Source organism: Crassostrea angulata, chromosome 3 (genome assembly GCF_025612915.1).
Source record: "Crassostrea angulata isolate pt1a10 chromosome 3, ASM2561291v2, whole genome shotgun sequence".
Taxonomy (NCBI): domain Eukaryota; kingdom Metazoa; phylum Mollusca; class Bivalvia; order Ostreida; family Ostreidae; genus Magallana; species Magallana angulata.
Window position 1 is genome coordinate 37,100,268 of NC_069113.1, and position 22,884 is coordinate 37,123,151.

The 22,884-nt window shown below is 32.6% G+C and overlaps 1 protein-coding gene across 4 annotated transcripts; it reads right to left on the minus strand.

The window, feature by feature from the left end:
• Positions 1–1,774: 1,774 nt before the first annotated feature.
• LOC128176278 (uncharacterized) lies at positions 1,775–20,748 on the minus strand. Of its 4 annotated transcripts, none has more exons than XM_052842497.1 (5): positions 19,955–20,748; positions 13,726–13,781; positions 10,802–12,726; positions 3,782–4,478; positions 1,775–3,413 (listed from the first exon to the last, which is right to left on the minus strand). In XM_052842497.1, the coding sequence occupies exons 3-5, from the start codon at positions 12,713–12,715 to the stop codon at positions 3,391–3,393; spliced, it is 2,634 nt and encodes an 877-aa protein (XP_052698457.1). In that variant the 5' UTR covers positions 12,716–12,726; positions 13,726–13,781; positions 19,955–20,748; the 3' UTR covers positions 1,775–3,390. The 4 variants fall into 4 exon arrangements, with proteins under 4 accessions (XP_052698457.1, XP_052698454.1, XP_052698455.1 ...); XM_052842494.1 differs by having other exon boundaries at positions 1,775–3,516; positions 19,955–20,716; XM_052842495.1 differs by lacking the exon at positions 19,955–20,748 and adding an exon at positions 19,846–19,879 and having other exon boundaries at positions 1,775–3,516.
• Between the last annotated feature and the right edge of the window lie 2,136 nt (positions 20,749–22,884).

The following is a 22,884-nucleotide window of genomic DNA, read 5'->3' on the forward strand; positions in this document are numbered from 1 at the left end:
AAATTCCCGATTGTATATGTATTGGCATAAATTTATTTGTAGATCAGAAAAAGGAAATGGCATTTGCAAGGACCCGTTCTAATTTCGCGAGATGAGCCGTTTCTGTTTTGTTAGTGAATTAGGGTGTTTTTTTGCCATTGTCTAATACTTAATATTATCTAATGAATAAAATGTAATTTTTTCTTACACTTTATTGATATGTACACTTCAGTTACTATAATCTTTAAGTTTCGTCAAGCTTCAATTCTTACAACGGGATTAACTATACATAAAATTCGAAAATTTGATCACGAAGACAGTTCTAGCCGATATTCCTGAAATCTAAATATCACTATACCAAAATATGAAGAATAAAACACATACTTTTTCTAGTATAGATCAAAAGCTACATTTGTAGTCGAATAATGTGTTTTTAATATATTCCTTTCCTTTCAGCGTCCTTCAGCCATAGCAAAGGGTCATAAAAGGTTTTTATTTGAATTTCCTGGTTTGGCTGTGTGAAAACACCTTTAATGGCAGACAGATCGGAAACGGTTTAGATTAGAATGTCTGCATTACATAATTATGTGAAACTTCGCAAAGATTGCATAATTGAATCGAAATGCGGCCAGGTGTAGACCCGTATAGATGTTTCCTCCAACAACATGGTGATAACAAATTAAGTCGGTTCCATAACGAGTCGTGATACGTTTCCGCTACCGAGTCAATACTTACACCTCCTGTTCCTAGTTATATTTACATAATTATGAGTTTCAGATAAAGCTTTCCCAATTTATATTGATGGCTAAGCTGAATGCACATCAAATCGACTTGATTACATTGTATTTCAGTAAACCTATCCTTCTTCCGACCTTTCTTATCCAAGGGCATAACAGTTATTTTGGCAAATGCGCAAAAATGTCTGACTTTTAAATTTATTCTATGCACATCGTAATAGGTTTTAAATTAAAATGCCCTGAAGAAATCAAAAACATAAAAATTTCCTTTCTCCGATATGAATATGCTTCGTTCCTTTCATTTACGAAAAGCATTAAAGACAGTTGCAATAACGAAATAGTTCAGTAGCCTGCTAATTGCAAGAAACGAATCGATGGCATCCTTCGGTAATTACAGGAACCTCAGTAGAATGATCATTTCATAGCATTACGGGTCATGCAATCTATGAGGATACACAAGTTTCCACTTCTCATCCGAGTAGTTCTACTTTTTACGCCGGGACAAACACTAAATATCTGTAAAATCTGTACTCATGATAGCAGTGGGGTTTTTTTTGAAATTTTTTTTCCAATACTATCTGTATCAAAAATGAATAAGCATGATTGCCATGTCATTTTTTAAAGGTTCAAAAGCTTTTTTGTCGATGGCAGAGGCAGGTTAGTGCTATAAACCGTGGGTGATTGGACAAATTAACACACCCACCCCGCGTTGCTACGGGTTACCGTGCATAAACCATAGTAACGTCATATTAACCCAAACATGATTAGCAAACGCCTACGGTGATTTTTATATATGTGACATTTATTACATTTTGTAACGTGCAGAAATTGGAGAAAATCACCTTCAAGCGATCGAAAATTATTAAAAATTGTCATAGTCGCACATATATAGCATACATGTAGCTCCAGGGCATCACAGTACAAGAAAAGGTTACGTGAAGCACAAAAATACTTTGGAGCAAAGTCCACGTTGACGTTCTAAACAATTCTGTAAGAAGTCACGTGCCTTGTTTGTACGAACAATAAACCGTGTAAAGTGGCGATAAACAACAAGCACATTGTTTGTTTCAGTTTTTACTTCATTCTCAATTACTAACGCGATCAGCACAATGTGTACACAAGTTATTAACAAATTATGAAATAACATGAAAAATGTATAAAAATGTTTGTTATGAAGTCTAAAAACAATGATTTCATCTCTCTCAATATGAGATGGTGGCCATGAATGTTCTGTACACTTTCACTCTTTTGAAAAAAAAAAAAACATTAGAAAATAAAATTTACCACGCATCGTGTTGTGTGTGACCAGTTTCTTATAATGCTTTTCAAAGCTCAAACAAAAGACCCTAAAAGAAGTTGGTTTGATTTTTTTTTATACAGTTTTTTTTGGCAATGTCTGTAAATGTTCATTACAAAAAAAAACCAAAGAGAAAAATTAAGATTTATAGGAAGTTAAAAAATAGCTTAAATTTTCTTTTAACCTATTTTGATTGTTGATAAGATATGAAATAAAAAATTATATGAAAGTATGGGGATTTTATTGTTTGACATGCTGGATAAGGAAAAAAAATGAAATTTCATGTGAAAATGAACTGTTCAAAATATCAGAATACATGTAATAAAATCATAAAATAAAACAGGTAAAGAGAAAAAAAATTCTCTGAAATTAAGTATTGCTCTCAAATGTAATGCCAACTAAGAAAGACCGATACCCTGTAACAGAGAAAAGGTCAAAACACAAACAATAAAAAAACACCCAAAACTTCTACACTATATTTGTCATTTTACTAACTCTATAGCACTCAAGTTTTGGCCATATTGCAATAACATACTTAGCATTGGCTCAAAAAATACTACTGCTATCTACATGTACATGTAATAAAAAAAAAACTTGCAAAGATGAAAACAGGGATATATGGTACTATGTGGCATCAAATACAGAAAATCATATTTATTATAAAAAGAAATTTACAACATAGCAAAATGTATTGTATTTGTTTGTTGTGAAAACATTCAATAAGGTAATTAAGTTAATCGGGTGAAGGAGTTCATGTTAATGCAACAAAGGTCATTCATCAAAAGTTTATTTTTCCTATGAAATCATATTTTTCATGTTATAAATGGCAGTGAAAATGGTAAAACTATTGCTGTTGAAAAGAGTTATTCCTCTTTAATTTTTGTTATACATACATATTTAGTTACCACTTGTTAATGTTATATACACAATACATGTATACAATAATGCCCAGTTGTCGAACACAAAACTCTGTCACAGTGACAAATGAGACAATCTAAAAAAAAATCTGCGTATTTACCATTTGTCATTATTTCTTCCTCTCTTTTGTCTTGAGAGGAAAAACTCAATGAGGCAAAATATACTGTACAATTTAAAAATACAATAACTCATCCAACTCATTTTTTTAATATAGTACTATTAACAGACACAACCTATTTGATCAGAATCATCTCTACACAGTCCAAATTGGAGTGCATTGCTCACAACAGAATGCCTAGAGTCCTGCAAAAAAACTCAAGACATCTTCTGAAGAATAAATGCTTTAAAAGTTCTTGGCTTTTTCTTCATGCTTTGAATGCTCCCTTTTACTCTTGGTGATCAACACTTCAGATGAAGGTTCATGGCACTTTCCAATAACTTTGATGAAGGGAGCATTGCTTAAGTCTGGCTTATGGTGGTCTCTGTTTGAAAAGAATGATACTTTATGGGGTGTATCAATTCAATCCAAAATAATAACAGCTCCCCCTGAGGACTCCCCATTGATAATAGGTTTATTGGGATATTCTGTAAATCAAAAACGAAGATTTGTTGTATAAGCCTATCACAATACCTATACATTTACAATGTAACATGTAGCTTATTTTGTGGTAACAAAGAAAAAACCTTGATAATCAAGCTTGTTTCACCCCGGCCCTATCTATTTCGCAACCAAAAGTAATGTTTTTGTTCTATTCATCAATGATAATTAATTTAAAAATTTAGCAAAAGGATAAACAGACCTTATATTAAATTAAGTTTTGTTGGACAAATTGTTCTAACTGCTTCTTACCAGTTTTCTGTGATTCTTGCTGACTGAGAAGTCTTTGTACTGTTGCTTCCAGTTTACGACATGGTTGCTTACTAGGTGGTCCTCCATTTGTGTTTATAGGCCTCTTCCTGGATAAATCCTCACCGACACCCCTGGCCTGGCTCTTGTTTGAGGTAGAATTTGGGTTACTCTGACTATCACCGTTTGACCCTGTTTTCTCCCTGAACACGTATGATAACTGGGGAAAATATTCATTTAGGTCATCGTAATTGATCATTTTGTTGCACTTCAGTACTGTAACAGGTAAACTGTAATAATAAATAAACGATTTCTCCTCTTCATCTGTACAGGTTACCAGAGGAACCTTTAGGACATTCTCCAGTGCATAGAGAAATTCATTCACACTACAACCATTAAAATAAAGCTTGCACACAGCTTCCACAAGGCAGAATTTGCCCTGTCGGCCAGGTCTATTCAAATGCATGCACGATATGCTCTTTCCAGCTAACCAAACACCTTTAATACTTTCAACCAAAGCTGGAGGTGAAGTCTTTTCTTTTGTGTGATTTTGACCATTTTGAGAGTTTTGAGGAGTGCTTTTCTCCTGTGGTGGGGGTTCTGGTTTGTTCCCTGGAACTTCATTTATTTTTGAGTTAATGATTGGCTGGCGAACTTGGGGCAATCCAGCAGCCGGACGATGCTGTCCATTTGAAAGACCCTGCAAATCAAAGAAAGTGAACGTCTTATAATTGCAGGAGACAGGCAGTGTTTAATATTTGAAAAAGGACACCTAACAGAGACACTATGTCAACTGCAAGTGACAATTTTAGATACTAGTATACATGTATTTGCATTCAATAAATTATCATTATCATAGACATTACATCATACATTTGTAATTTACAATTTAAAAAAAATTGTTTTTACACACTTCTCAGAATTCATGAAAATTTTCTTTCCAGTAATTCTTGGTAATCGTTCTTAAATAATCTTGTTCTAAATTTAACACTATACAGGTAAACTCTTTAGTTTGCCACACCTGTATTGTTCTCAATGAACTTGGGTATGGGTGGATCAAATTGCATTCTTTTATCAACAGTCAGAGCTCTATTCTGTCATCAGGTGCCAGGCATTGCATTTCAAAGTTAGAATGTTTAAACTTGATTGTTAAATCATACAGAAGTTTTTTAAATCAACTCTTCAGAACAAAAAAAAATGTTGGAAGCTTGCCATGAAAAGCTCATAAAAGTATTGTCGGAATCGGCTGAAGAAAGATTGTAGCATAATTATTCATAAACGTGATGCCAAGTATACAAATACTTAACTGAGGTCATTTGCCAATTACGTTTATATGACAAAGACAACCAAATCTAAAATCTGTTAACAGAGCTTGACTGAATAGCTGGTAAGATATTTGCGCAGTGAAATAAATTCAGTCAGAGATCCATGCCATGTCTAATATCATTATGCTCCATTATAACACCTTTGTTAAACTTTGTTATTGTAAGAACTGAAATCATTTTTAGTTTAAACAATGTAATTATATATCCATTGTAACTAAAAAGCTAATGTGTGTACATTCTTCTTAAGACAACCTTAAAAATTATTATTTCTGTTATTTTTTTTTAATACGTGCACTGTATTTCCAATTAGATATTTTATATGCTAATTGTAGTTAGTCAAAACAGATAAAAGTGATGTAAAATTATAAATTCATTTATTATCTATTCTAACAAATCAAGTTGAATTTGTTTTTGTGAATCTTAACATAATAATATTGTTTTTTTTTTCCTTTGATAGGAATTACAGATGCTGTCAATTTGATTGATGGCTTTTAAAGACATCAAAAAGATCATCAATGCAAACTGTTTCTTCAAAGACCTGTAAAATTTATAAAATCTTTAATTCTATTTTTGATTTTTTTAATATGTACATAAATTTTCATCAGGATATAAATTGTTTGAGCATGTGAGATTAAATTTCCTTTAATTGGATCTGATTTACTTGTTAACATTGAAATGAAGTACTTTCTTTTAAAAAGGGACAAAAAGTGGTTTAACTATATAACAGTATAAGAATTAGCTGTATATACTAAACAAATATCACAGAACTATTCGAAAAATTTAATTAAAGCCTTTTAATAACGCAACTTTTTGTTAGCAATGCATTATGCATGAAACTAATATCAAGCAAGTTATTGAAAAAGAAAAAAAATACGGAAAACACTTTCTTTTTTTAATACTAAAAAGCCACCAAAATTATTACAAGGCAGATTGGTACAAAAATTGTAATTGATAAAAACAGTTTCAAATGCGCATTATCAATTTTTTTCTTCAGATATTAGGTATTTCCAATTTTATTACAGTGGTAATTTCATCACAAAAAAATCAAAGTTCATGATCATTATGATTTAGCAATTAAGTCTACTGGGGCCTGTTTCTCAAAAAAGCGTAAATCTGGGCCTAAGTTAGTCCGACTAGCAAAGTTACGCCAATATTTAGTCGAGTCTAAGTTGCGTTTCTGAAAGAGGCGTAAGTTAGGGTTTAAATGTCGAAAAACTTAGACATGTCCGCTGAGTACTAAGCATGCGCATATCGTATTTTGTTTTGCTTTGAGGCTATGATTATATGTGGTGGATCAATTTTCCAATTCTTAGTACATGTAGTACCCGAAAGTACGCATGTTATACTTTACCACTGAATGTGCATAGTTCAAGCTGTTCATGACATTTTATATTAATAAAAGTAGAACAAATGCCTATACACTTCTTAACATAATGAAATTTTAGAGGAAAACAGTTGATATGAAAGCGGCATATATAAGAGGTTTCAGAAACCAAATATGTGACAATTAAATGTATTTAGTGTAGAAGGACGGAAATTACACGGGACCCAAATAACCCTGTATACAGTATTTTGATTAAAATAAAGATATAAAAGCAGTTATCTAAGAACACCCTTCCTATTTTTAAATAAAAAAGGACTTAGACACGATTTGAGATCAAACATTTTATTTTTATTTTCTGTGTATAAAATACTTTATTGGTGCATTTTAAATGATTGATCAAAATATTAGATGTTAAAGTCAAGTTACAAGTGAGATACAGAGGAAAAGAATTGATGCTCGAGTCTTATAGTTGTTTACAAAATTGTAATATAGAAAATTCCCATTTCTTAGACAAATTGACATGTATTTACACCAATACAACGAAGATGTAAAAATGAGAATATTCGAGCTTTGTTTACAAAACAAAGAATTATGAACTCTGTATCTTGCTTATAACTTGATTTTTGACATAGCATTATAAACTTCTATACATGTATCTATCAGTATAAACATTGAAAATGGAAAAAGAAAATTTGAAAACATTAAGTAAAATCGTGTCCAAGTCCCTTTAAATAAAGTTTTATAAATAAAAGGTTTTTACAAGTTTAATGGAAAAGGCATCTAAAAAATCACCTATCCCCTACCGGATAAGACATTTTTTATCTTTGCAGTTTTAACAAGTGCATGTGAGTTTTACTATTTTCCCTATCTGCTTTGGGTTATTGCATGGGGTGGGGGTGTTTGTGTATACAATTGTTTATATAATAAGTATGACAAATGCAAGCTAGTTAAATTTGTAAATAATGCACACTGTTGTAAAACTGCTAAAACAACGCTTTTGTATTGCAAGTCGACAACTTAGAAAGAAAAAAAAATCCCTTGTTATACATACATCTTAAATATGATGAAACAAAATTAAACTATCATGAAATCAAGTAATTAAAGATCAATTCAGTTAAATGAGTACAAATAAACAATGCATATGAAAATGCAGGAAGATCATTGATAGTACATCTGCCCCATACATGTACCTATTTTAAAAGAATTACGATCGATGTTTAATATGAACGCAATTGATCACTTCATCCTAGAATTAATAAGATGAATGAATTTGATTTCCAAAAATTCAAGGTGTGCATGTGAAATTTTAGAATCTTTGAGGACCTTGACAAACGCATATCATTAGATCTAAAATTGATGCACACTCTGCCCGCTTCTAAAACATATTTTTAAGTAATATTTTAACAAACAAAAATTGTTTGTATTTAAATGCGAGTTCATAAACATTCCAAAATACATGTAGCTTTCATACGGTTTTGTAGAGATACTAGGAGTAAAAAAATGAAAATGAGAATGCATACGTGTTGTAAAGTTTTCAGTAATATAGGTAAAGAACAAACAACCACACACAAGGACAAAGTACAACTGTAAACATTTTGAGTTGCTCCTATTTATAATTTTTAAATCAGTTTCGTTTCACAGGTTCAAACTTGATTAGAAACATTTAAAAATTCTAGTTTTTGTTTACTGAGTATTTATTTAAAAATCAATAATCCATTCGTACTTATATACATCTATCTTGTTGGGGAATACATGTTTAATTTAGAATTATAGCATCATTTAATTATTGTGTTTATATCATTTATCGGGGTATACCCATTCTTCACACTTTAGGTAAATTTCATTAACGAGTAGTAATGTATATTACATACGATTATTAATAGTCTAGTCAAGGTGAGCCTATTATTTATCAAATTGAATTAATCTTAATTTATTTAGAAATAGAAACAGTTATCAAACAATATGTATTTTTACAGTAATACGTACATGTACAAATATTTAGATAAATGTGAATGTTTTCCTTAACACATATAACCAAAAAATAAAATTCTCTGTTTATTTTGCCTTGATAACAAAACACTCGCAAATTTTGTGCACAGACTAAAGACTTACGCCTACCCATTAGCAGGCGTAGATTTAAACCCAAATTTAGTCCCAACTAAGTTTCCGCCTTTTTGTGAAACGCAACTTAGTCTGGTTTTGAGGTTTAGTCCCTGTTTAGTCCGGACTAAGCTTACGCCTGGACGTAGGCCTTTTTGAGAAACCGGCCCCTGAACTCTAGTATCAGTAACAATTCCTATTTGTAGTTCATATTTTACATTTCAACATTAACAAGAGAAATGTTGTCAATGTGACAGCAAACCAGGTTCTTTTGTGTGAAAATTATCCATAATCCATTTGTCAATCCTAAATTAATAAACACTATCGATCCAGAGAAATGGGGTAAAATAACTAAGTTCAACAGCTGGTATTTTTGGATAAATTATAAAAAATCAAAATCCAAGTAATATGCACATCTCTGAAATATGCACAATTGTTCTGCAAAACAAAAGCTTCTTTATCTTGAAAACTGTAGGAGGAGCGAGTTATCCATACATTAGGGATACCTTTTTGGCCGGGCTGCCCGCCCACCCTTTTCGCCATTTCAATAACCAGATTTTACCTTTCAGGAAACCCATTTAACAATTTGAAGAGGTTAACTGTTAAGTATGCTAAAAGGATATTTATTGAAATATGAGATTGTTTCATCTTGGCTTTCAAATAAAAGCCACTTGTTGTACTGAATTTGAATGAAAATTACCTTTAACCAAATTTTTCTCGTGTTACTTTTTTGCAAAGCTGATTGATTTAAAAGAACATAATTTTGTGCATATTGATGAAAACATTTTGAAATAGCATTATTGACTCAAATTTATCAAGCCCAGTGAAAAAGATTGTTTAAATTCACATGCATCATTGGCAGTATATATTGCAAGAATGTAACTAGTAGATGTTCATCATTTATTTAAAACTGCTGAATAAATATTTTTGAGAGGCTCTTAAATTATGTACTTAAACTACATTTTTCTCACATAGAAAACCAGTTTTTGAAATTGCATGAAAAGAACTGAGAGAAAAAACTTCCTTAAATCAATGTTGGTTTTCAAGTAGGAAAAGTACCTGAAGTACAAGTGTAGTGACCATTGTATAAATACAAGTAATAGCTTTCCAAAAAGCTTGCCTGACTAAACAAAATTATTCAATGGAAGCATGCATGTATCAATTATGCTATCTTATCAGTAATAAATTTTAATTTTCGCTGCTGATTATAAATTTATAAACGGAACGTGCAAATTTAAGACGAAATGTCAGTCTTTTTTCGATCTAGAACATGTACATATATACTAGTATTACTTGAAATTCAATTATTTTAATAATTCATTTTTTTAAAGGAATGTACACTTATCATATAAGTGCATGTAAGCTTGAAAGCTGGAGATTAATGACCCGTCCACTAATCGGCGCGCAAAAAATTATGGCGCGAAATTTTGCTTTACCATTCACGCAACGGCTGAGATGTTTGAATGAACTCATCCATTGGTAGAGATCCATGAGTAGGGGGTCAGATGAATTTTTGGACATTTTTTTTGTAACAACTACATATATGTATATTATTCTTTGGAACGGATGTTTTGGAAGAAATATATCGAATTAACAAACACACTTGATTCGTAGTTGTTAAATGTAGCAATGTACATTTATAGTAAGACACGCGAGTTATGACCCCTTTTCAAGATTAATGAAATCGCCCAACTGAACGAAAATCGGGTCACAACCCGCTTTGGCGATTTAGTTCCTCCAGTAAACATTCCAGCTGTATAAATATATATTTGTTTTAATCCAAACTTATGACTCTCTTGTAATAATGATAATACAACACCAATTATTAATTACATTGTATCGTAATAAGCAATATGTTACAACTTGTTGCGATGACCCCCTACCCTTTTTCATCGTTCAAATAAGGTGGAATGCTGATCTATTTTTAAATCAGGATTACACACGTGCACTGCATAGTAAACATCCCTTTTACTTGAAAACTCTTGCTCGCTGTTGTTATTACATCCCATCAATTGTGAATGTAAATGCTGACATCTTAAACATGCATCGGTTAATCTTTTTTGTGAAATATCATGATATTGCTTGATCCCATTGTCTGCACTGTTTCGGAGATTGTAACTTTTAAACCTTAGATATGCCTGACGTCATGACGTCAGGCAATAAGCACTTGTTGATGCTTTCAAAGTGAATATGACATATTGTTACAAAAAATTTAAAAATGCATGTCTCATCCATTGCTATAAAGTTATAGTCATATGATTTGTCTCTGCTTACCTGTTGGGATGACATTCTTGGACCATGTTGTCTTGGTGCCTGGTGTGGTCCCGACATGTTTGGAGGGGGAGGAATATTCACAGTTTTGGCTCTCATTGTCAACCCCTGCCTCTGCTGGTTTGGAGGGACCATTTGTGGCATTGGATAATTTGGCACAAAAGGGAAACCTTGCATACTGCTGGAATTCGACATTCTATTTGATGAGGATGCACGAGGGTTGTAAGGGGGTCTGCCAACATTTCCTCTTGGTCGGTTTGCCATATTGAAACTTTGCAAATCTGAAGCTGACATACGGGAACCTAACTGAGAGGGATGGTACATATTTGCTGAGTTCATGCCATTTGATAGGGGAGCCCTTGGTCTTCCTATTGAAGAGGGGGACACACGATTGCTCAATGAGGATGGAGGAACATTTGCAGTAGGGCTCCTGATTGGAGAACGAGATGGCCTTATTTGGTCTTGAGAAGGATATTGACTATTTTGTTGACCAGGTGGAAAATGGCCATTTTGATAAGGAGGTCTGTTTCCTGGTTGATAACCAGGATGAGGCTGGTTAACTGTAACATTAGGAGGACCATAATTCATAGGATAATGATGTCTGTTAAATGTAAACATATACCGAGGGTCCATGTATGGATAGGGTGGTCCCATGTAGGACCCAGGGGGAGGAAACACTGTGTTTTGTTCAGGCGTTAGTTGCTTATCAGTTGGGACTACTGCAACTTCAGAAATGTCATGTCTCATTGATTGTGGAGAGGATTGTGATGTCATATGTGTTTGTCCAGAAATGGATGAATTAACTGCTGCTGGACTTTCTACTGTGGTTTGAGATATGGAGGAAGTAGATGATGGAAGATCTAAATATTGTGCATGTTGAAGTGGATTTTCCATCGGAAGTTCCATAATGTGAACTTTGCAATGTTTCAAAATGTCCGTTAGGCATATGATTCTTGTTGTCATAGAAAAAGTGAAATTAAAGCCGGCTAATTTGCAAGCTTTGTTTAGTAAGTCACACTCTTCCTCAGAAGGCAACACACCCTTTTCTGGGATGCTAAGAGCAGCTGCATATTTCATGACAGATAGTGGAACAAATTTTCCAAGTGCTTCTCTTCTCACATAAGGAGTCACTGTATTGTTCACTTGAATCCATCCACATGGCTCATTGCTGTCTTCTGTTTGTTTTAGATTAATCTGCATGGACTGCAATGGTGGGGGCCCCATAGAGGTATTCCCATTCATTTCGTTTTGCTTGGCTTCTGGAAAAGTCTTTTTCACAAGGTTGTAAAAATCCACAAAATCTTCTAATAGCACTATTAAATCCTTGGAATTAAATTGCTTTTGACCAAATTCACCACCACAGTGTACAGTATTGATTTCATTCAAAAGTTTGGCTTCATGCCCAGTGATGAAATAACTTGTTAATGGCTGATGCTTGCCCAGTTCGTCTGGATAGGAATTTGGATACTTACTAAGAAGTTTTTGTTCCACAATGCGCACTGACACAAATTGTTTGTCTTTCCTAAAAATGTATGGCACATTCACTCCATCTACTGTGGTCCATCCAAAAATGCCTTTGACACTAGAAAAGTCTATCTGATTTTCTGAGATCTTTATTTTCTCAGCATCTGCCTGTTCATTGTTTCCATTTGTAACTTGACTCACTTGGGAACCAGACACTGATGAGGGTGGGGGAAAATAAGGAGGTTGCCCACCTGCGTTGCTCTGTTGTTGGCCAGGTACTTGGCTATACGTTGCATATAACTGCGGAGGCATTTGTCTGAAGGCATTGCTCAGTTGAGAGGGGTGAGATGGTGGGCCTCCATTTGGTATTGGTAATGCTGGTGGAGGCTGGTATCCAGAAGCAACACTATAACCAGTGTCTTGTCTCTCTGCTTTAATTTGCATAGTCTGCATGCTACATGTACCTATCAAAAGAAACAGCAATTTAGTACCAGGCAAAATTTTAAATTACTTTACCTTTTCAGTTGCAATGCATTTTCATGTCTGTTATCATTTCTGTTTGAAATTGAAATAGTTCCTTTGTCAAGATTACCAGTAACTCATGACAACATCAATCATTGTCAGTCTTCAGAAAAAATGCTAGTTTTAGAAAGTTGAATGTCAGTTTTTCAAATATGAAAAGTGAGTGTCAAGATTGCATAAATGCATTTATTATACCTTTTCTCTTTTTGCACTGTTGTACGCATTTACATTCATGCTTCATATTGTTAATGACACCAAAATATGAAAAAAATTTGACAGAAAGTGCATAAAATCTTGCAATTCTAAATACCGGTATTTTTTTATTTTTTTTTTTACATTTTTTTTATGTTATCTCAGAAAATATATCTTAATTTAAATATTTTTAACATTTTATTAATACACTGTATCAAACTATATATGTATTAAATTATCTAAATCATAATTTCTTTTTTACACAAGGTAAGTTACACAAGTAATTCCTATACACAATACATGTATACTCTTAGCACATGGTATCACTCCCCCCCCCCCCCCTCCCCTACACACACAATTTTTTTTTTCATGATCCTTTTTACTGGAAAAATAAGAAAAATGAATCCCTTTCTGGTTAATTCAAAATAAAACTGCTGCTGAAAGTTGATATAGTTATTAGTATTTAGAATCATGTGCGTTGGCTCAAATCACTCTGCAAGTGTATACGTGCAAGTAGCACAAAAACTTCAAGAGAATTCTAATATTTCCCTACAAGATAAGAATCTTGCATGAACTTGCCCTAACATTATATGCAGATCATTGCATAAATATATATATATATATACAAAAGGTCAAGAATTCAGATTTTGAGTGCAATTGGTTTTTTTTCTAATGATAAATTAAAAACAAAAATGTTTTATTCATCCACACAATCTAATTATCATGCATATTGTATAAATCTAACTTACCTTATGAATGCATTAATTCCTTTAAGGAAACCATACATCAAGTGCTTGCATTTTCCCTAAGAAAAACAAAAACAAAAAAAACTTGGTGAAGAGCTTGCTTTTTATATAGTTATACACTAAACATGAAATAAAAAGAGATATGGGTTAATAAACTTTTTTTTCTAATTTACTGTAAAAGCTAAAATTACTGAGGATTTAATTTCATTAATTTCATAGGCAGTATAAATCAACAAAATTAAATCCATGATGAATTTTTAACCCAAGTATTAAAGAATGCAGAGAGATTACGATCTGATGAAATTAAATGCCAACAAAATCTTATTTGGCTTAAAAATAACGAAATTTTAACCCAACGAAAATATATGACTCTACAGTATTTTACACAACGAAGACTTGATTGAGAACACTATTTAGAATCAAACCAATTATACCTTATCTTTACTTTTTTTTTTTTTTTACTTTGAATATGTAATAATGCCTGTGACATTCAAATTCATGTTAATTTTATATCAGTCAAAAAATTGAATGTTTCGGTGTATATATGAATGCTTAATGCTGGAGAGGTGAAAATGTCGTGTAAGAAATACCTGGTAAACACCATGTCAGAAAGTTCACCAGGATATCTCGGTGAATTTTTGATAACATACTGTTTATTTCTGATATTTACGTTAAATGCAAATTGTTCATAATTTTTTTAAATGATTGCAATAATGCAACTGAAAAACGATAAGCACGTACGATTATCATTGCAATATACCACGAAAAAAGTTCACACAGAATCGCTATTCTATAGGTTCATATAAGGAAACATATTTGCAAATGTAGATAATAAAGATATATCTAAAAAGTATACTAGATAAACCACTATATGGTGGTTATATATAAGTACTGTTTTTTTCTTGGGATCTGTCCAGAATAGTTCTATGTCATAATAGAATGATTAATATCTCACATGATTCTCCTATCCCCTGACTAATATTGGTGTTTACTTTAAAAGGGTCTGGAGAAGTCTTTACAATACTAGACTATCTCCTCGATTACATGTGGAATAAATTACTCTAGCTACCTTCATATTTTTTTAAAGTGATGGAAAAACTTTTTTTTATCAATAAATCATTTCCCCCTCATTTGTCATCTTTCATTAAACATTCATTATGGCGCTGTTACATGGTTATACGGTATTGATCAGAATCATCCTTCTTATGCATACATGTTTGGGGATTTTTGTATAATGGATTAATAATGCTCACATCAGCGACAGGTGGATTAATCATTACAAACTTGGGACTCAGCGTGAACCACTTTGCATAAGGGTATCAACATTACTTATATTTAATAACAATGTGTTCGTGATTAAGGCATTAATTACAGTCTGCCTTTCTCTAATTTTCTATTATGTTAAGTAATAAAACCAAATGCATCACTGTAAATGATCTATAAAAATCTATTTTTCATTCAGTCCACAAATTACATGAATTTTTTTTTTCATGATAAATGATTTTATATCTTATTTCTTATACCGAAAAAAGGCTTTCCAACCTAAATAACACAAACCATCCCTAAGAGCAAAAAATTTGTAACATTCATGCATGTAAATTAGTGGTATTATATCATATTAACATGCATATTATATGCACAGCAAATTTACATTCCGATGCTTTTTTTTCATGAGCAGTCATCATTTTAACATTTATGATACTTTTGATTTATTTAGTCTTAGACCTTGACAGGTTAATTTACATTCTTTATATAAATTCTCTTTCTCCATTAATGTGTACAATTTACATGTACATGTGAATATGTGTAATAGATGTACATGTATATTCACATAAACATAGTCTCCCTGATTCATTGTCTGAGGACCGTAAGGCAAAACCAAAGTAATAAAAATCACCAAGTGAAAAAATATATGTATATTACATATAAGTACATCTTCCAAGTTATTAACACGTTGACCTTGACTGTTTCCTTCAAAACTGTTAAAAATGAATTGCTGGTCTTGTCAATTAGTGTAAAAACAAAACATGGCCAACTCTAATGAACTAAGATGCCAAAGACTGCAATCGATTTAAGATAAGCTTGTTATCTTTGGCAGACTACCAACTGGAGCAGTGGGCAGTGGGCTTATAAAGCCCGTTCCCTATATCCCCAAAACTTTTCTCTGAATGCTCTTCCACATGTACATTGGGTTTAAATGCTAATATTTTTGTTTTTGCCTACAGTAGACTTAAAGTAAAACTATATGATTTGAAAATGCTACAACAAAACAGCCAGAGTGCAAATTGAAATTAATTTGTACTGGAACATTTGAAATTGACTTGTTTTTATACATTTCTATAGGGATTGATTTTTATTTTTTTTTTGGGGGGGGGGGAGGGGAGGGGGGGGGAAGGCGTGTATTTATTTATGTGACAGAAAACTGGATTTTCTTTCATGTTAACAGTATTCATATATGATAAACAATATACCTTTAATATCCAGAGATATGCAATATTTTGAAAAAAAAATGACTAAATTTGTTTGTTTGTAGGAAATTGATACATGTGTTGGATAGTGATTGATACAGTTAACTATCCAAATAATCCCAAAATCACATCTTCATCCTCATTAGATGAGGATTGATTTCTTAAATCTATGTTACTTTCAGAATATTTTTACTGTCTCATAAAGCTTATAACTGCAAGTTCAAAGTGATATAGTATAAAATCATCTTCAGTAGATGTGGATTGATTCTCTCCAAGCAATATGTCCCTCTAACTAGATCTTAGAAGTTAGCAAAATGTATTTTTCATATGAGACAGGGGTTCATTTTTTACTTTCTCTGTTAAGCTTGCAAAGGTTCTCATGGTAAGGGAATAGCTAGATGAACTATAAGCATATATTACTTTGCTTAAACCAAAAGTCCTTTTAAATGGAAATCATTCATTAAATGCTATAGTGGTACACATTTCACTTTATCATCTTGCTGTGAAGTGACCAATTCCATTTTAGACATCTATTACATAATGAAGTCAAATTTAGACTACAACATGTTCAACAGAGCATTCTCACAGTGACATTACATCTCGCTTCCATTCTTTCATAATGTCAGGCATTTTCTACAAGTTTCAGTATGATAATAATTGGCAGTTTTCCAGCCTCTACCAATTGTTAAGCACTTAGCATTATGTTCCGGAAATACTCCAAAACCAACTGCCAACAACTTTCAAGTCACTTGTTCACTCTAAACCAAATCCCTTTGTCACTACTGGGGATCTCCCTTGTTCAAAGTACAAAGAGAAATTACATATATATCTTCTTGGTAACAATGGTGTTTTGAATCTCCAAGACTTTTAAAAGAAATTTAATGCAGCTTTGATGCCATCAGATATCCAAATCAATATTAAATGAATCATTCTTCATTTTCAATATTGATGACTTGGGTCAATTATGGCCAGTTTCTTCAATTACAAAAGACATAATTTTAGGCAAATATAAAATCTTATGACAAATATAAATTTTATATCATACACTGTTAAAAGTTTTAATTTGAAACTTTACCATTCTTAAATTAAACCTATTTAATATTAATAGAATTATGTCTGGTTTGGATACATAATCATTAGGTAATAGAAATTAATTATACATTGCAAATTAGTGAGGACTAAATTAAAAATTTTCATTTATGGGAAAATATTGCTAAATTAAGTTCAACATTGGTTTACAACGGGTGGCAATTTCTATGTTACCCCTTGCTAGCATGAAATATTTGATACAAAAATAAAAATCCCATGGGAAAGAAATGTAAACCAAGTTCTCTGGAAAAAACTTTGAAAGAACATTTCAAGAGATTATCATGTCTTTTGCTAAATCCTACCAGAATTGAAGTCATTGAATCCTGATAAGAAATTCAAATTATCATATTAGATGGAAATGGAAATTTTATTCTCTTTTTATTAAGATAAATATCTCATCTGAGAGGCGAGATGCATCACAAAAATTAGTTATAAACTCTTTATTATAAGCAATGGTCTGTCAGATAATATACAGTATACAGTGTTATTTTTGCCTCATGTTATTATTGCCCCATGTTATTTTTGTCCTTTTACACTTTCAAACAGATTCACCCGGGACCCCTTCTTGAATTTTCCTGGGCTCAAGCAATGAAAAATATATACTCTTTTGAATTAACACATTTAATTGAAAAATTGTTTTGATTTTGCCCCGTCTTATATTCGCCCACCGATAAGGAAGGCTAAAAGGGGCAAAACTAAATCGGGGGTCAATATTTCCCTTATACAGTATTCAATTGAATATTTTGGAAACTTAAGATGCTTAAATACCATCTTCACCTTAAATTAGCATAAGCATAATAAACTAGCACAGCCAGTATACAATGATACTACATATATGTATACACATGCAATGTACAGATATTGACTGGGTATGAGGGCAATACATGATTTATTGGCCCTTCAGACAGGAATGTTGCCCAAAGCCAAAATCATGTTCCCAAAATCCCAGTCAACAACTGTCAATTTTGTTATACACTTTACTACAGATGCAAGTATAGTTTCAAACAGCTCTTTATGTTGCACAGCTCAGCCTCTTCGGCACTGTTCCGCTGACGTCGGACACATATGGTCCGACAACTTCGATCTTGAACCAGCAGAACGATTCACATCAAATTTTTTAGACCGCGGCTAAATTTTAATTTGTTTAATTGACTTTTTGTAAGAAAAACTTTATATAGAAGCTATAATACAGTAATAACAAGAATGTAACAAATTTAAATATATCTTTTATTCATAATTACTTTATTTATTTTGCAAATTTACCAATGCCAAATAGGTTCAGGGCAACAAATTTTTTCAACTCCGAGCCTTATGTAGATAATATTAAATGCAACAAAATAACGTTTATTCTGATCCTTGTATTCCTTTCTCGCATACGATTAAATGTGGGTTTACAGTATCATTATTCCATTTTAAAAGAAAATAATGGGATATTACTTTTTTGTCAAGTTGCTTGATAACTAATGTATCAATTTAATTAATGAAATTGTTCTGATATTCGATCAATCTGCATTGACGATACATTAAGTTGAACAATTTTTTTTTACAGAAATCTGTTCAGGAAATCCACATGCATGCATGCAGATTGTATAATAATTAAGTTGTTCATTTAAGTCGATATTTATCTCAAGTAAAACATATGTGCCATGTCAAGTGACTGCCTGCATATCTGGTTACAATTAATTGACTTTTGAATCTTAATATTTTATATATATATATATATATATATATATATATATATATATATATATATATATATATATATATATATATATATATATGAAATTTACCTTATTAATTGTTAATTTGAATTTTTACGTGAATGGTTCTATCCCTATATCATATGAGGATTGAATGCATGACAGTCTTAATTTCTTAATACATATAGATCTGATGATGGCTTTTGACCGGGACGTTTTCATATGCTATGGTATAATTTACATGTTCAGGTAACCGTATGTATCGATATAATTCAGTATGTAAACACTTTCATAATACCCATATGTCAAATGAAATCCATGAAAACATCATACATTCAATTTGTTGACATTCAGGGTTTGCAGTGATTTGGGGTAGGAGCTGGGTTGGGGTAGAGTGGGGATGAATGGGGGCGTTGGGGATGTTGTGCATGGATAGGACTATAAAGTTAGGTGCATGTTTCAATCACTTAAAAATTTATATATCATTGATTCAGACTTCTAATAATGTTTAGACGTCGAACCTGTAGCCATTATAAACAATGAACCCAGATAACAAATTCACATGCCTTGGCTCAACATCAACATTGTCATTACATCACAACATGTACATATTTATAAATATGAAAGTATTTGAATATGAAAATGCTCATTCATAATACAACTTCACTTTACCGTCCAAATATTTCATCATTCAGATTTTACAAACCACATACCGATTTTACAACCCCTGGCGTTTGTTTACATAATTCCCAGTGTTTCTCGGGGATTAAGACAACGTAATGGGAAAATGGGAAAGTAGTAATACTATATATATAAGGCCCATGGCCTATAGGCTGATTCGGTGACAATAAACTTCCTCAACTCACCGAGACTCATCCTGAATGATACAATCAATAAACACACCGCAACCTCGTCACACAACAATCTGAACCCACTCGCACATGATATAGTATATCGTCAACACGTGCTGCTTACCTTTGCTCGCTTGAATAAATCCCGAGCCTGGATCAGTGGATGTATTACGCAACACACACTGTAGTCAATAATTTATGTAGTTATCAACTTGTACACTTGTTCAACGTGACTAAATTCTAAGTCCTCATAAAAAAATCGATAAGTCCCTTTAACAGTGGAAAATGGCGTCGGTTATAACATAAAAAAATGTCTGCCTCGACTATTTCGTACGTAATGGATTTTACCGAGACGTCGCTTTTCAGGAATCGAATCGTCTGAGTTGTTCGCACGTACTACAAACCCCCCGAGGCAGGAAACGCAGCTGACAAGTTTTTCGCCAATCCCACAAAGCGATGTATCCATTGGCAACGGATATCCCTCCACGCTCGACTTCCTCGGGCAAAAAATTTAATCAGTTTCCTGTCCACAAAGGCGTCTATGCTTGAGAGAGCAGCACAGTCAAATCTCACATTATATTAGGGCCATTTATTGCCGTATAACTTGGCAGTTGGCACGGAGCCAATGCAATTCATCAACCTTTTTCAAGCAAATATTCACACAGATTTTTTTTACTTGCTGTAATTTGATTCAAATGTTATATGCCATCGAGAGAAAGAAATTGACGCTGATATCATATCAGTTGTTGAGTTTTGAGATAAAAGCGTAAAAGTACTTAAATTTTTAAAGCTCCCTTCCACACACTACTCAAACCGAGTTTGTTCAAGTACGTAAATTTTCAGCAGACGACAAACGTTTGTACAAACACTTCTTTGTCAGATGTAATTAACGGGCGCTTACAGTTACCCCTAGCAACTGAGTCATTAATCCTACTCAAGCGTTAAGTTAACTTATCGAGGTTCTCTAATAACACACAGATGATAGAAAACACGCAGTTCGGCTTTTATCAAACAGACAATCTTTTGTGAGAAGTTTTCTCGTTAACATATTGTATATTGTGTCAAAGCCTTATTTCAACCCAGGCTATCATATTTTTTTTTATTCCACATGGTCTGGTATTAAACCCCACTGTATATATCGATCGTCTGCCAACCACACAATCGCCCAAATAAAACAAACCGAGGCCATTGTGTCAGTACAATTAATCACTTGGCAGAGGGCCAACGTTGTTATATATTGACGACGCGAGCGGAATACATGAAACAAGCTCGAAGTTCGTCTACTGAGACCGATATTTTTTAGTTAGCCACAAAAAATCGTGCCGTTTTAAGATTTTGTATGTGACCCCGAGGCATGTGTCACGCGATGACACATTAATGTACATATTAATCAAGTTGTATGGTAAGTCAACTTGAACATTTGGATATATTTGTAGTCTCCTTATTATTCATGGTGCTGACAACTTGTCTCCCTCATTATTTGAAACACAATTATGAAATTAGCATTGGTTATTTTTGATTCCAAGAGACAGCATTGGGCATTTGGAAAGATGATAAAAAGTCGACATTTTTTTTTTACCTTATTATGTTCAACAATCAATAAGAACTTTATTGTTATGTTAATTTAACTAAGATCACGAGTTGCATGCATGCATTAATTTGTTATTAATGAGATGATAGATAGATAGATAGATAGATAGATAGATAGATAGATAGATAGATAGATAGATAGATAGATTTACCAAAAGAAAGGACGATCAGTATTCGTTAAAAAGATATTCAAATCACTTCAAGACGGCAACAGAGCGAATCCATGCAATCCGACAAAAGAACAAAAATGAAAAAAAAATTAACAAATAGATAAAATAAACAATAACAGGTGAAAGGCAGACTTGTAATTGACAATTCAGTGGTTAAACAAAGATATGAAAATAGATGTTCAACCTGAAAATACATGTATGCACTTAAATTACACTTTCATTGAAATGTTTCGCAATGAACAGTTCTTTACAAATCCGCTCAAAGAACCCACATATTTGCCATATCCCGATCGTAACTATTGTAAATCTTTCTTTGAGGCTTCTTTCTTCCATAGCATGCTTCACTTGACCGTAAAAACTTAGATGCAGTAAAATTTTTATTGTTGACACTAATAAAACTGAAAAGGCATTCTAAGATTAGTTACTATGTTTTCATAAAATGTTGAATCTTGTTATCGACTACTGATGACGTCTTGTAGTAAAAATGAGAATGATGTTAACAAATGGTATTAATGACGTCATGTTGTAAAAACAAGACATTATACAAAACAAATTATCTTGATATATCGCAATAGAATTGAAAGAAGCCGAACGGTCTATAATATCAAAGTTTCCTTGAGCAGCGGAATTGGATAGCACCTATAAGGGCGATCTGCATCCAGACCCCAAGTGCTTTGAACCTAAATTTGAAAAGAAATGTTAATTTTTTTTGGCCGCGATAAATATATTAACGTTGGAGGGTTTCTAGACAAAGAAGAAAAAGAGGTTCTTCCGTATTCCTTTTTTCTCTCACCATATCTAGAACCCTCGAAACTAACACTTTCATGTTAAAGCAAATATTTTTGGTATTCCAGAAGCTGGCACAATACCGACATATTACAGAGCCGGTATTTTAACGACTCATCGTTCCTGATGTTTAAATGGAAATAGTATACAAGTTTCAACATTTTGGATATGTTTTTTGAGAGTATGTACATTATGTATTCCAAAGATACAATTACTCCTTGTTTTATTTACTGCATATGTCCCTATTCTGTATGACTTTGTCATGAATTTGAAATGTTTGGATTCTCCCTCTGTTCCATCCTTAACTTTTAATACATTACAAATGCATTGAATTTTCTTTGTGAATACCTTTTTATTGCATTGCACACATTTTTTGAGTCGATAGCAAGTATAAGAAGGACACGTAAAGAAAAGAAACATTGTTAATATAAACGTCGACAAGCTTACGTCCAATATATAGTAGCATACAATAAGGGATTACGTAGATTGTCCATTTCATTTTGAAAAG